This window comes from Neodiprion pinetum, chromosome 3, assembly GCF_021155775.2.
Source record: "Neodiprion pinetum isolate iyNeoPine1 chromosome 3, iyNeoPine1.2, whole genome shotgun sequence".
Classification (NCBI taxonomy): domain Eukaryota; kingdom Metazoa; phylum Arthropoda; class Insecta; order Hymenoptera; family Diprionidae; genus Neodiprion; species Neodiprion pinetum.
Genome location: NC_060234.1, coordinates 36200476 through 36214945, shown reverse-complemented (window position 1 = coordinate 36214945; position 14470 = coordinate 36200476). Strand labels below are relative to the sequence as shown.

At 40.4% G+C, this 14470-nt stretch overlaps 1 protein-coding gene across 3 annotated transcripts in view; it reads right to left on the bottom strand.

Moving 5' to 3' along the window:
* Nucleotides 1–13917, bottom strand: part of LOC124214968 (calcium/calmodulin-dependent protein kinase kinase 1) — a 51424-nt gene extending 37507 nt beyond the window's left edge. The window contains exons 1-2 of one of the 3 annotated variants that reach the window (XM_069134717.1): nt 13483–13565; nt 12684–13372 (exon numbers count right to left, since the gene is read on the bottom strand). In XM_069134717.1, the coding sequence (XP_068990818.1) occupies nt 12684–12717 (34 nt within the window). In that variant the 5' untranslated portion in view covers nt 12718–13372; nt 13483–13565. Of the gene's footprint in view, nt 1–12683 lie in introns of all 3 variants that reach the window. The other 2 variants (XM_046617779.2, XM_046617782.2) reach the window with 2 other exon arrangements.
* Nucleotides 13918–14470: the final 553 nt, after the last annotated feature.

Sequence of the window (14470 nt, the reverse complement as noted above, 5' to 3'; positions counted from 1 at the left end):
TTCGCGTTGTGACCGATATGCAAATTGCCACACTCAGAACCGAGGGACAGTTACTCGCTAATACAAGCCGCGTCCCCTTTTCTATTCAATTTTATCAAGCTCTGCTGAAGCGTATTTTTTAACGAATCAGCCCTCTGATTGTCTGCAGGAAATGCATTGTACCGATTCTCCGATACGAATGTGCACTGCTCGGAGAATTTATATCAGATGAATTTGTAAATTTATCAATTTGCAAAGACAATCGACCGATGGATTATAACACTGTATTTGTATACCGCAAGCGAAAGAAAATTATACGACAAGTATGCTCGACACGAAACGCGTATACGGTAGTCATGCACGTATATGCACATCGAATTGTGAAAGCCCAATTGCAGTTTGATTGGCTGATCCGGTTAAGTTTGGACCTCGTGTATGGCTCGGTGAGTATAATTCTGATCAAGTGCAGTCGGATCGTATAATTCTCTTACTTTTACGTCAATTTATCTAATGATCCGGATCCGATTACCAAATTAGGCAGAGAAACAAGTTATCTAATAAAAGGGAGGTTCTTTGCGACGGCCAGGCTTATGCACCAAGGGACTAAGTGTAGTTTCAGTATCTGGATCGTGAAAAACAATTTTTAACGTACGTAAGTAGGAAAAGTTGATGGAGTTGAAACTTGAAAGATTGAAGAAATCTTTTGACACATGAATTTCTTAACGCGAGACGTAAAAGGAGGCATAAAATATTACGAGGAGTGTATTAGCTGGACTTCTTGCACACGTTCTTATGGAATGAAATTAATCCCTAACTGAAGTTTGTAAGTTAGACGCAACGAATCCGAATTTCTCACATTTCATTCGGAAATTAATGATACGAATTGAAAACCCCGTAATAAAAAGGTAATCTGCTTATTTCATTCGTCGCCATCTGCTTTTCCACATCAAAGAACCGCCGATAATAAACGAAAGATAAGAAAGATAAGAATATTATATACACCAATATTACATATGTATATGCTAGTGGAATTAGTTCGTCGCGGTTTTTCGCCATTTCCTTACTTCGTGAGACGTGCTATTTTCGAATTCGAAATAAACACTTCAACTCGGTAATCGAGAGGGTAAAATCTGCAATATTGAGTGAACATCGAGCTGCACTAATTGGGATCAGCCAACGCCACGACGTTACTCTACTATGCATACAGCCAGTCGAATGTCAGACTTTCGTTGTCTAGTATTTCCATTAACGCAAACGGCTGGGTCGTGTCATAATCTGAGCCCGAAATTAGACGTGCGAATTTCGGTGAAATCTAAAGCTGAGCTGGTTTAAGCGGCGCAAGTTTGGATATCGAGTTACGTTCTGGTTCTCTGTTTCAAATAATACAACGCATGGTGGGCGAAACAAATGTAAATTAGCTAGAGTGAATGGATCCGGTGTAAGGATACAGTCTGTATTATGTTTCGTCTGGAAGCAACGTATCTTTTTTTTTTTTTTTTTCTTTTTTCTTTTCTTATTTTAATCACTCTTGACTGAAAAACTTGTTGTTAATAGCGAGAAAGGAATACTCGCTGAAGGATATCTCTTAAATCCAATTTTAAAAGGTCCCCCTCCGAACTCGAAGTTTTCCCATTTAATCGTAAGTAACACGGTGTCAGTTGAATATTTAAGTTGTAAAATCAACAGTTTTACCGGTAAAGACGTTTGAAGAGAAAACGTTTACACAAAAAGACATGTCTTGTAAACGGTTGAAGTTAGAGTAGATCTTGTCCTTTAGACATTTTTACAGAGAATTGGATCGCCTATAAATCTTCTTACTCAAGCTTTTGCTGTCAAGTGACACATCAGTTTAGCTACTAAAGGCTTTGAGGAAGAATTTTCTCATTGAATTGACTTTCGAACAGAGACTTGTAATATACTTTCTAACAGTGTGAGCTACGAATATTTCTCTATAGACATTTTTCTAGATAATTTCATTCCGTACAACGTAATCCCAGAATTAAGTCCAGATCATAAAATGCGTCTAGTTGGTCTAAATGATTTAGAAAGAAAAAAAAAAAAAAAATGCCATGTTCCTCTTGTTATTGGAGGGATATTTTTAAATTGGATCTCAGAAATATCCTTCCGTGATGATTCTTTGCTTACCATTTGCAAGAAATTTATTTGATGGTAGCGAAAAGAAATGCTGCTTTCAAATAAAACAGCAGCTTGTCGATGCATACCCTATTTGTAGAACCAGTAACAAATTTCCACGGTCCAATTGTTAAATTGTTAACAAGTAGACACGGGCCACAAGCAGCTTAGCATATGTAGGGCTCGCGCAGCTAATCGCGAAACTAAACGTAGGACATCCGTTTTAAAGAGGGTCACATCCCCTCGTAAATGTTCGTATCAACGCGTTTATTCTTACGCTCTCCATTGTCTAAAGCAGTGCAGGCAGCGACGTTGAGCAGCGAGGCTCTTGATAAGTGTTAAACGATGTGCCTAATGAGACAATTCGTACGGACCTCCCTGTTCATAATACTCCGAGCCCGGTGAAACGATGCAAATCTCCGGACAATTCCACGCTTACGGCTCGCTCAACTCCGTTTAACAGAACGTGTGAAATACGTGGCAGCTGAAATTTAGCGTCGAATGAAATCCGACTCATCACGTTCACAATTACATCGATGTGACCGTATTGGATGAAAAATTTCTTTTGAATATTTTCGCCGTATCTATTCCTCGTCCAGGAACGAGGTAGTAAAACATAAAATCTCCAAACTTATCCACCATTTCCGCAAAATGGCGGCTTTATCGGCGTCCTTGAAACGAGGATAACTTTTGAGCTACTTGGTGACTCGGTACTAAATTCAGGCAGTGATTTCTTGCCATTCGTCTACAGCTACCTGATTTTTTTCGCAATTTTTCTCGGCACGAATAAAAAATTACGATCATCTGAATTTTCGAAGTGTAAATGATCGCGAAACGAGACGGCAAAACGTGTTTTTTACGGTGACGGTGCCTTATACGACAAGGAACACGGGTTTTCATGTACCTGCAGTATTGTCGAAATGCGACAGAATATTTTTATATTTTTTTTTATTTCAGGTTACGGAATGTTTTCATACGTATAAAGCTGTCAGTTTTCATATAGTGTTTACGCGAATTTACCTACATCGTGATAGGAAACCCAAGGAAAAGCTCCTCCAGTTCTCAAGGCAATAGACGTAGAGAGGTCCATGAACGTGACGGCCTGCATCTTTGTACCCGAAGTTTGAATATTTCAAGTATCGTATCCTGAAACCGTCGTTCCTCCTCCACTTCAGGCACCATTCAATTCTCCAATTCCCCTCGTTTTTATACCTATTTCCGAGCCGGGTGTCACACATGGAGGAAGCGTATCGTCTCACCGACATATAAATATATCAACTCGCCTTGAAACTTGGACCATATAACGAGGCCATCACCCATGAAGGTGCTTTTTCGTTCAAGTCCCGCGACGGATTCGTCATGGTCGTATATTTTGTCTGTAGGAAAATGGAAAAATAAAAAAATTGCAAATAACAAAAGTGCTCTTCCGACCGGAAGGAGACGAGAAGGGAATTGAATCGAGAAACAAGATCCAGGCTGAGGGAACGCCGAATGGACGTGGTCGATAAGCGGAACGAATGATCCTGCAAACGAACTGGAGAAAAACAAGGGTGTCTGACGAAATTACCTGATTAGGTAATCGATTCCGATCCGTTGCGTTTTTGCGAACGAGTCGCGCACTCCTCGTAGCTTCTCGAAGGTCGAATCCTTATTCACTTAGTCTAATTAAAGAGCAGGAACTTGGCACAGTCGATAAACGATAGACTCAATAACGTATCGCTGGGAAATTAGAAAGTGGTTTTGTACCGTGTAACATATATCTTATGCGGAAACGTAATAAGCGCGCGGTCCGTTTAAATTATAGTCCGATCCTATTAGCGGGATTCTGCACTTTGAGGTAAGTATATACGTCTTATTTCGGCCAGGATCGCGCCTACAGCCGTACCTGCGTGGCCTAAGCACTCAACCTCGGGTTTCTCGGTAATTTGGAAAATGCGATCTCTTCCCAACCGAATCTAATTTCACGCAAGGTGAAACCAGAGAGCTCGCTGCTTCTCCGGATATGCGCCAACCACAAAAGGGTCATCGTAATGTGTTCCCAAAAACTTTCAAATGTCAACGAATAATGACGATGATATCGAACCTCAAAGATTCTCCCGGCCTTCGAGATGATCGAGATGGATTTGATCCACTCCGCTTCGGCCTTGATCTCTGCAGATAAGAATTTCATTTCAAACCTTTGCGTGTGTGTGTGTGTGTGTGTGATACGCCGGATGTCGCAGCTCACAGATTCGTGACCGTCCGCGTCAACGTGTATCGACGACAAATACTGCGCCATTTGACATCGACGACAGGCCCAAGTGTCAAGTGTCATCGGTCCAGTTCGCTCCGTCGTTTTAACTGACACACGCAGGCACGCCAAGCCGATCAAATCTGTCCTCTTCGCTTCTCTCGAATTGGAATATATGTATATATGGTATGTATAATGTTTGATTGGATGTTTGAAGGGTGTTGTCGCCGAGTGAATTGAAGCGATATAAAGTATACAGACGATCTCGGTACTCGCGTCAAATTTTACTTTCTCTTGCAATAGTGCGAACAAAAAAAAAAAGAAAAAAAAAAAGACACATGAACTACCATCGCATTATCCTCGATATATCCATGGAATTAGATGTTTTCGTTGCGTTTGGCTCTCTTCTTACACACTTCCACACGGTCATTCGGATCTCCCGATTCCTCGGCCGCCTACTTAGAATTTCAAATACCCGTTCCATGGTTTACTATACTTTCTGTTTTCTACGCGGTTATATTTATACTTCATAGCTTATACTTTCCAGCGACAGTGACGGATGCCTTGTTTTCTTTGGCTGTATTGTCAATCAACCGCATCACCCTATTTTCAGTTTATACCGCCTGACACTTGAGTCCATTTTACTGTCGCTCGGACACCGCGTCAATAGCAACCAACGCATTTTGTTCTATTTAACCATAGCTGTATAATCGTAATAGCAAGAATTAATGATTGACGCTACATTAAATTCTCACGAACCTTCTCCGAGGAATGGTTTTAATACAAGCAGGTGCCCTCACCGTTCCTAAGACTTCGGTCATGAAGACAGTTGCGAAACTTGGAGGATCGAAGAAAGTTCACTCGTCGTTCATAATTTCTGTACATACAATGAGGCACGTCGCCGCAACTGTAGCGATCGATGAATTGGAGTGAATTTAAGAGGTTCGAACCTCCGTGATTACTCGGTCCAAGATGGAGCGCTCATTTACGCAAAAAGGAGTCAATCACTCAACCATCTGTCCGTTAGTTTCGCGGTCTTCGTGATAGCCTGCGGGTTTTTCGACCGAAGAAACCGAATTCTAAAGCTCAACGTTGAACGTACACGAAGATACACCCGAAGACACGTGGACGAGACGGTCTTCGGACCAATCAGGGCGACAGTTCCCGCCGTAGATAACGTGCTTTATTGATGAAAGCTCTGATCGTGGCTGCAGCGTCGCAAGCACGGTGATTTAAGACGGTCGGAATCGGATATTGGCCCGTCGTGCAAATCAATTGGTCCTCATCTAATGGAGCGAGACAGAGGAGGATAAGAGAGCCGAGAGAGTACGGAGATACGAGCGAGAAATCGTCCTCGACGTCTCCCAAGGAATTCATCTTCCGGAATTAACCTTCGAACTGTCGTTCGCTGTGTGTAATAGTGTAAGTTGAGTCATTGAGACGCCGCGAAGTTCGGAGCTGGGAAGCAAAATCGACGCTGACGGCGGCCACTCTAACATACGAGAGATAAGAAAAATATATACTCTCCGACTTGTGGCGGGTGCCCCATTAGGTCTATTTATAATGCGGAAATTTCCACCCGCACAACCCAACATACATACTCACCTGTGCGAGGTTTATACAGGCGAACGAATCTTCTCGTGGGCGAAAATTACACAAGCTAGAAATACACAAGCGAAAAAAAAAAACGAAATGGAAATATTCGCCCAGCTTTTATCAACAAATGGGTTCTGTACACTTTTTACACGTGTGTTGAGGAAAATACAACATTTTCTATTAGCCTGTAAACTGTTTACAGGGGAAATGATGAAGCGCTGAACTAGGTCGGGTTAAGGGAACATTTTCATCCCGAGCAGCTTCCTTTGATTCACATTCTCCGGGTTACAATTACAGTAACTCTGACCGTATAAAGAAACTTGATAGCGAATCTGACTCTGGGTTAAAACATGGAGAGACGTGGCTGATTCGTAGGAGAGAAGAAAATAAAGAGACGAAAACGGAAGTGCTGACAGAGCGTGACGAAGTTAATCGGGGCAATACAGAGTGAAACACGATTAGAAATATCAGAGCTTATTTATCGTGAATCGCATTGCTACCAATGTCTGAAATATGAAATTGGCTTTTCTATCGTTACACAACACGGAGCAAAGCGATTGGCATCGACCGATTTTATGCGATTGCTCGAGATTCTCTTAAATTTGATTATGTTGCTATTCACTGCTTGTTTTCGTTCTAGAAATGCGATAAAACCTTGTTCGACGACGGGTAGAGATGACGAGGGTCAATAAAGTTTTAATCAGCGCTTTCGTCCAGCACAGACAACGGTCGAGAACTGCGAACGAAGAAAAAAACTGAAAAGAAAAGGAATACGTGGTCAAAAGTGATATTAGAAAAAAAAAGAAAAAAAAAAGAAAGAAGAAATTTTTAACCACGATGAAAAAGAGTGCGCGCAACATAATTATGAAACGTATAAACAAAGGCCGTTCCGTTACTTCTGGGAAAATTTCCGTCATGCCGCAACGCAAAAAGCCCTAAAATTATCGTGCTCGAGGGCGCGGAGAGAAACAGAGAGAACCGATCCCCTGAATAATACATTCAATTCCGTACAAATCTCCCTGGCCAAAACGCCGCGGTAACGATAATTTACTGTAAAATTATGTGAACAAGTATATACCAGGTGTATAATTTGAAAGAATGTAGACCTCGGTTGTATTGTAAGGAACCTCTTGCGGGTAAGAGAATTAAATTTAATTTTTACCGATGAATTATTAGATAGTAATAATTATTTTCGTTGAAAATGGAAGATCTAGTTCTAAAATATAAACTGCAGGATGTCGGGACCCGAGATATTATCAAATTATGAACTATGCGTAGAGTTAGATACAAGATAAAGAAGAACTTTATCATCCAATCCAAAGGTCGTTTATTTGTTTGAGAATATTTCAAGTCCGTTTCGCGATTAAAGGATAATTGATTCTCGTCTCCTTTCGAAGAGGATCAACATCGACGGCTTATAACAATGGAAACGTTAATATTCTTCGTGTTGCGCAATGCTCGCGAGTGTTTAGCGGGTGGGAAATGACTCGGAGTTAATTCCCTCGGCGGTGACACAAGACCCGACAATGTAACCGATGCCCCCGAGGCGTAATCCACCTGCCGGCAGGTTGACTTATACACTCGCCGAGTGTAGAAAGTACGTAATAACGAGTGTGGGCACTGCCATCTCAACAATTTCGCAAGACGTGTAACAAGGCGTTATCAGGGTAGCGAGAAAAGCAAAATTACACATCGAACATGTGTCGTTACAGATAATTACGCAGGCTCTTGTGTCGAATTGTTCATACATTTTTCATCCTAAGAAATGATCCGGTCGCTCTTGATATTTTTCGTTTTAAGTTACGCGTCTATATTATTCGAGACGATCTACCCGGTGCAATAAAAAACGAACACATGACTCGATCGCTAAATATCAATGACGAATTCGCAGCGCACGGCGTGATTGATGGTAAGATTAACGCGATATTCTCAGATACACTTCGTGATACAATAATTGCAATTTCGATCAGTAGCGAGGAGAGAAGAGCATGAAACGGTAACAAGAATCGATTACAGATATTCGCTGAACCGACGTTTCTTGTTATTGTAGAACAAGAGAAGAGTAACGATGAAGAGTTTCGTCTTGTTACACTAAGACCGAAACGCCTATTCGATTAAAGTATAATTATATTATTATCGTTCGAGCTCAGTCATCTCTGCAAAATAATAATATGAATAAATACTTGAATTTCTGCACGTGTGCTGTGAGACGCTTATATGTATGTTTTGTACACTCTTGTCATGCAGACGCGTTGAATCGGCCCAAAAATAAAAGGTGAAGTGTTCGAGTCGGTCATCCGATAAATTCTTATACACCTGTTGCACTCCATCAACGGCGAGAAAAACATCAGATCGCTACAAATCCGCGTCTGCGTTATATTACAGGTAATTTAGAGTAAAAATTTATATAAATTATCCATCGCAAAAATTATCCGATCGAATTCACGTTTGTTTTTGTAAAACATTAGATCCGTCCTACATAAAATGTAGGTATAGCTTGATAAAGTGGAAAGGAATAAATTTGTCAATCACTTGATCGAAATAAATTTATATAGCCGATTCTCGCTCGTCTTTACACAACACGTACACACGCGATATTCGTGTTTAAGAATTTAACGCGTAGGTATTGAGCTGCGATCGTTGGAGCCAACCATAAAATTATTTCACGTATAGAGCTGTTATTGTCAAGAGAACATCATCTGCACACACACGCCGTCTTGTATCGGGTTACAACGTTGCGTAACGAGTGTTCTTCGCAGTCCGGCAATCGTTATAATTTATGTCGTTACTTTTTTTTCTTTTTTTTTTCTTTTTTTTTGGTTTATTTTCATCTTTTTTTTTTTTTTTCTTTTTTTCTTCATTCAATCGCCATCTTTGAGACGGTTCTTAAAAAGTCTGTCGTCACGGTCGTAACTTGGAAACATTCGCGCTGTTCGTCGTACTTTTTAAAATTAATAACTGAATTGTAATTTTATTGATTATTCTTCTCACTCTCATTTTCTCGACATGTGTATAATGTGTATATTTTTTAAAAAGCAGATTATATCTCGGACCTTCGAAACTACACGTTTACTACTTCGATCGGAACCCTGGATCTTTCATAATAAGCGCTACACCTGTGTGTAATAATTAACGTTTATTAATATATGAAGTTGAACGAGTCAACATATTTTTCCTCCTCTTCTTCCCTGCGGCGGTATAGTATAGTTATATATATGCCAACCTTTCTGCTGCACATACATGGTCGAGCCGTGTTGCTTTTTACGCGTATGGAACACGGTTATCGTCCACATCCCGAATCGGAATAAAGAAGCGAGAATTAAACCTGGAAACGGGAATATCAGGCAGCGCAAAAACGCAGCACGGCACGACCTTCTGCCTTGGCAAAGAGTAGAACGAAAAATGAAGGAAACGAAAGAGGAATTAGAAAAAAAGAAAACAAAAAAAACATATCACACCGTTGCTCCGGGGAGATTGTTGTAAAAATTTATTCTTGCCCACCGAAATTGCTCACAAAGGTTTGTATAATTACACCTCGGCACATCCTCAATTCCATCGAGTCTTCGTCACCTTTTATGAATTTGGATAAACGCGAGTCGCGGTACGTTATTCACTTGTGATATCTTTCGGTAGGAGAATCTTTTTTTTCTTCTCTTTTCCCATTCTCTAAGTCAAAAATTCACAACTGCAAATTATGTATGTAGGCTTGCCGGTTAAAGCACCGCAAGAAGGATGCTGGCCATTCGACAAATAAGAACGGCTCGACAAGATCTTTCGAGAAATTTCTAACCATCAGTCACGATCAGCCATAATTGTGATGCTAATTAAATAATCCGGCGTCGTACGTCAGATACGCTGATATTGAAGCAGGACGTATTAATTATTGTGCATCGAGTGTGAGATTTCTCTGACGACTGATTGCAAGGCATCCGTCGGTTTTCGCACCTAAATAATTAGGCGCAGGCGTTAACGAAACAGTTGCGACAGCTGGGCGTCGTTGACATTTGAATTATTTGATTATAGGTTGTAAATTTTGAGCAGCAAACTTCGCCACACGATAAATAATGTGCGAGAGCTCTGCGAGACTCCGATGCCTGAATTCGTAATAATGTAATCTCTTTATTATGCGATCGCCGAGGGGTTTTGTAAAGGCTAAAAGATTATAGATGAGCTGGCAGAAAATCTATCTCCCGAGTATAATAATTCAAAGGTCTTACAGAGATGTGCTTGAGATCGATCTATTACTCGACCTTTGAAACACACAAGCAAACGTATAAGCAATACGTCGGCTCTATGTAAGTCTGCCAATAAGCGAAGCTCATTACCATTAACTGCCGTCGTCATCGCTTTATTAAATTTCTTTCTTTTTTGTTTTTTTTTATTTCGACTCTCAGGCAAAATGACACCGTCTTAGATTTGACTCCGTCTTTGTAGAATAACGATTCAAAGCTACAAGGTATTACGATGTTAGGTACGTCGCGTATCGGTTGAAGCCTCGTAATCGGAAAGTGATTTCTGGCTTCAAACGTCACCAAATATTTATCGACGACGATATTAATCGCTGTTCGATTCTCCGTCCATCTGATTGCTGTTTCGATATAAGGATTTGTACGGGACGGCGCCTCAACGGCGAACGTGACGATTCTATAATATATAGTCTTAGACCCCGGGTGCTTTTAGCATAGGAAACCTTGCGATATCGGTCCTACAATTAGTGTCACAATACCGGAGTCAGCCCCCTGAATGTGCTATACACTTGCGTTGTATAGGTAACAATGACCGAGTTCAAGCAATAACAATTAATAAAGACGGTGTAGATGTCGGATAATGTAAAGCTGTATAATATATTGTTACAGACCTTCGCTTGCGCCGCGTGTACAATTGGAAAAACTTCTCCGTTCCTTTTTATCGTACCGAGACCGTGTTCGCGATTAGTCGATTAATCGGTCGGTCGAATAAAAAATTAATAATAGACAGTGGCTATTAATTGATTGATCGATGAAAGCAATTATCACGTTGTAAAAAAAAGTAAAATAAAATAACAATCGTACTATTATATTACACAATAACGATCGAAACGAGCCACATATTTCACATATTCACATGTTGATACGGAATGTTTAAACTCGGCTTAAAACAACTTTTGAATCCGTATAAATTTCATCTAAATTCGATCGGTATGACGAATAATTGACATGGGAAAAGAGTTAAAACAAAAAAAAAATAAAAACAAAGAGAAAACATATTATCACTCCGTCGAATTGCGGGTACTTTTATATTCAATGAATAACCGGTCGCTAGAGAGTCGGCCGATGCAATTCTATTTTTCTCACCGATGTCTGCCTTCTATACAGGTACGAGTATGTAAATATGCGGTAGACATATTATGGTAAGGTATGCGGAGTGAAAAACAATTCTTTCAAAGACATACCCTGCACAGATGTAACATCCTGTAGGTAAGAAGCTCAAGACAGACACCTAATTGAGGCGATGATAAAAACCGCGAATTCCCATGAGAAAGAAATTCGCATTACACACGCATGGGCGTAACACCTGCGTATATTTGTAAAGTTTTTATTTCTTATTACACAGGCGGCAATTATCCGCTACGTTAGTTTTTTCCCTCCGCTTTCGTTCTTTTATCGTTACATTTCTTTCTCTTTGCGGTGAACTTTATAATTATCCGTTCGTCGCAGGCGTTGTAACGAAGCTGTCTGTAATAAGTTGTTACACAGCTTCAGCCCGGTTCGCACCATGTTCGCGAAATTGAACATGGTTGGATATAACAATTCGTTACAAGTACGGCTAGATCGGGCTCTTGCGTTGCGTAAAATAAAAGCGAACAGGTGTAATCGGTGGGGAAATTGCAACGGAATGACTTTCGGCAAGTTAAATTGGAGGGAGGAGAATTGATAGATCGATAAAATTGCAGCCGTAATACCAATTCGGAGTGTTATACCTTATTGGGAGGGACGTTGATGAGTTTGCAGATAGCCGAAACATGTGTTAATATCGTGAATGGACAGGCCGAAAAATAGAAAGGATAAATATATTCACTGCCGGTTGTACGCGAGCCGTGCAACAACAACATTAAAGCCCGCGGTAATGATTATCGAGTTAAAGAAGTTGCGCGATGGAAAATATCGATACGCCTTGTGGGTTTTATAATGAGATGACCGCGCATCGAGTGTTTATATCGAATGATTGCATGTATTCGTAAGCGGCGGAGATCTGTTCAAACAAGAGAACGAAAATATAACTTACCGGAATTGTAAACAAAAGCTTAGGTATCGAAGCTTCGTTTAAAATAGCTTCAAAGTGGTCGGAGATTTGATAGATTCGTTCGATTTCACTTTGACATCGGTCACTTTATTCAGTATTGCACGGTATTGATTACGATCAATAAATTGCAACGTTGAATTAACTACTGAAAAAAAAAAAGAAAACTTATTTCAGCAAATTTGTAAAGAACGGTCTTCTGAATAAATTGAGTAAAATTGAACGAATATATTAGATTTTTAAACAATCTTATGCTGTCCGAAACGATGCACCGTGATCTGAGCTTTTGTTTGTAAAACCATTATTTTCTATCCTTGTTCCTTCAAAAAGACCTTCCCTCACAGCTTGCGAATATGACGACATGATAAATGTACTTAACGCAATAAAGTTAGTAAGATTTCGGGAGTCCTAGCCATCAGTCTTATTAAAATTAGTCAGAATAATCAGTTAATTGGGCATAAATTACCTTCAACAGCCGTCATATTGTCTCCGAGTTTCATCTCTGGTGCATCTATCTGGGTCGTCGGACCCTTGGGACTCGTTCCGCGTCTGACGATATCGGGTTTCTTCCACTCGCGAGGAGAGAAACTCGGTCGGATGATGGATATGGAGATGGAGGAAAGGGCCAGGAAATAGGGAAGGGAGAGAGCTTTTCTGTATCAGTGATGCGTATCAACTGTCAGTCGGCCGAGTTGAGGAATGGTGTGAAACTTGGCGCTGTTCGTTGTTGGCACGCGTGTAAGCAGGTGGCTCCTTCCTTTTTATCTCCGCATCCGGTTCCGGATTCTTCTTCGCTTTTTATACCACCCTCGGATTTTATCATCGAATCGGTCAGAGTCTCGTTACGACGACCAACGTCGAAAGCTCAATTTTTGTACTGTATCTATCATTATTTATATTTCATATTACAGACTGTCTTTAAGCTCGTATAATAATGTTATATTTTTAAAAAGGTATAATTTTTATTCAACGTCAATTAAAACCACTCTCTTCTTTATTACATGTTTATCGCTTTTGTAGAAGGTCGTTTTTTTTTTTTTTTCTAAACCATTTTCATTATTTATTCAGTTTTACATTTAGGGATAATATCTTGAGCACTTTAAGCGCGTTGTAAAGTTTAGAATTTTTATAGCTCGTTGACGTTCGATTAATGTACTGAAATTTGTGTTCGCCACTGTTCATTATATATAAATCTATTTTAAAACGTTCCGTCTTTTCTAGAACTATATTCTCTTTTCAGCGATCACCAAAATTATATCTCTTACCCGAATCTGATCACGCTAAATCGGCGCAAGATTTATCCGCACTGTGCACTTATCGATACGAGCTACCAGTTTTATCATCCGAAAAACGCAACGTTCGATTAATCTTCCCGCAGAAAAAGCTGGAATCAATCTTTTTTACACGAGTTCTGATCAGACCAATCACAGCAGGTTTCGTGCGATCAACTACCCCACTTTTAAACTCCCTCAAACTGAAATTGAGTTCAACAACCGGTAGAAGATAAAGACTAGACGTTAAAACTGGCTACACGGCGGAGTGCGGTCGTTTTTTTCTTTGTCCCTTTACCGAATGAAAACCAACCAGGCGGTTTGTCCTGTCCATGTGTGTAGTGGAGCATAATGAAATATCGAAAAACGCCGTTGGCATCGACATCGTGACGTGTTCATGGCTAGGTGCTTTATCGACTATCTGTCAAAAGGAATAAACCGCGCTTGAGGATCCAATCGCATAATCGTTAACCCGCCGGCATCCCGAAGAACCTCGAGGAAACCCCTTCCGTACACAGGGTATAAAAAAAAAAAAAGAAACAAAAACAACAACAACAACAAAGATCTATCCGAGCCTGCAGTTTCAATATCGGAGATTTATCTTGTCGGTGGAAATTTCTTCGCGGACTTGAACTTTTTCATTTATCTTTTTTTATTCTTATTTTTCTTCTTCTCCTTTTTCTTACTCTGATTTTTGTTGTTGCGAATTTCATTCCCGCACGCAAGTTTCTTACTCCCCTCAAGAATGAGAAAAACTGGCCGCACCGACGGAGCAACGTCACGATTTCGTGACTGTGTATCTTAGCCGTTTCTAGACGAGTCCTCGTGTTGTACGCGAGCGGCTTCTTCGCTCCCTGAATTCAGAGATGAATACCCATTGTTGGGATATTTTTAGGAACGAGAGGTCGCGCTAGGCCTCCACCGAGGTTTGACAAATACAAAAGAGATTGCGAGATTCAATTTATCGAGTGAAGAAGAAGAA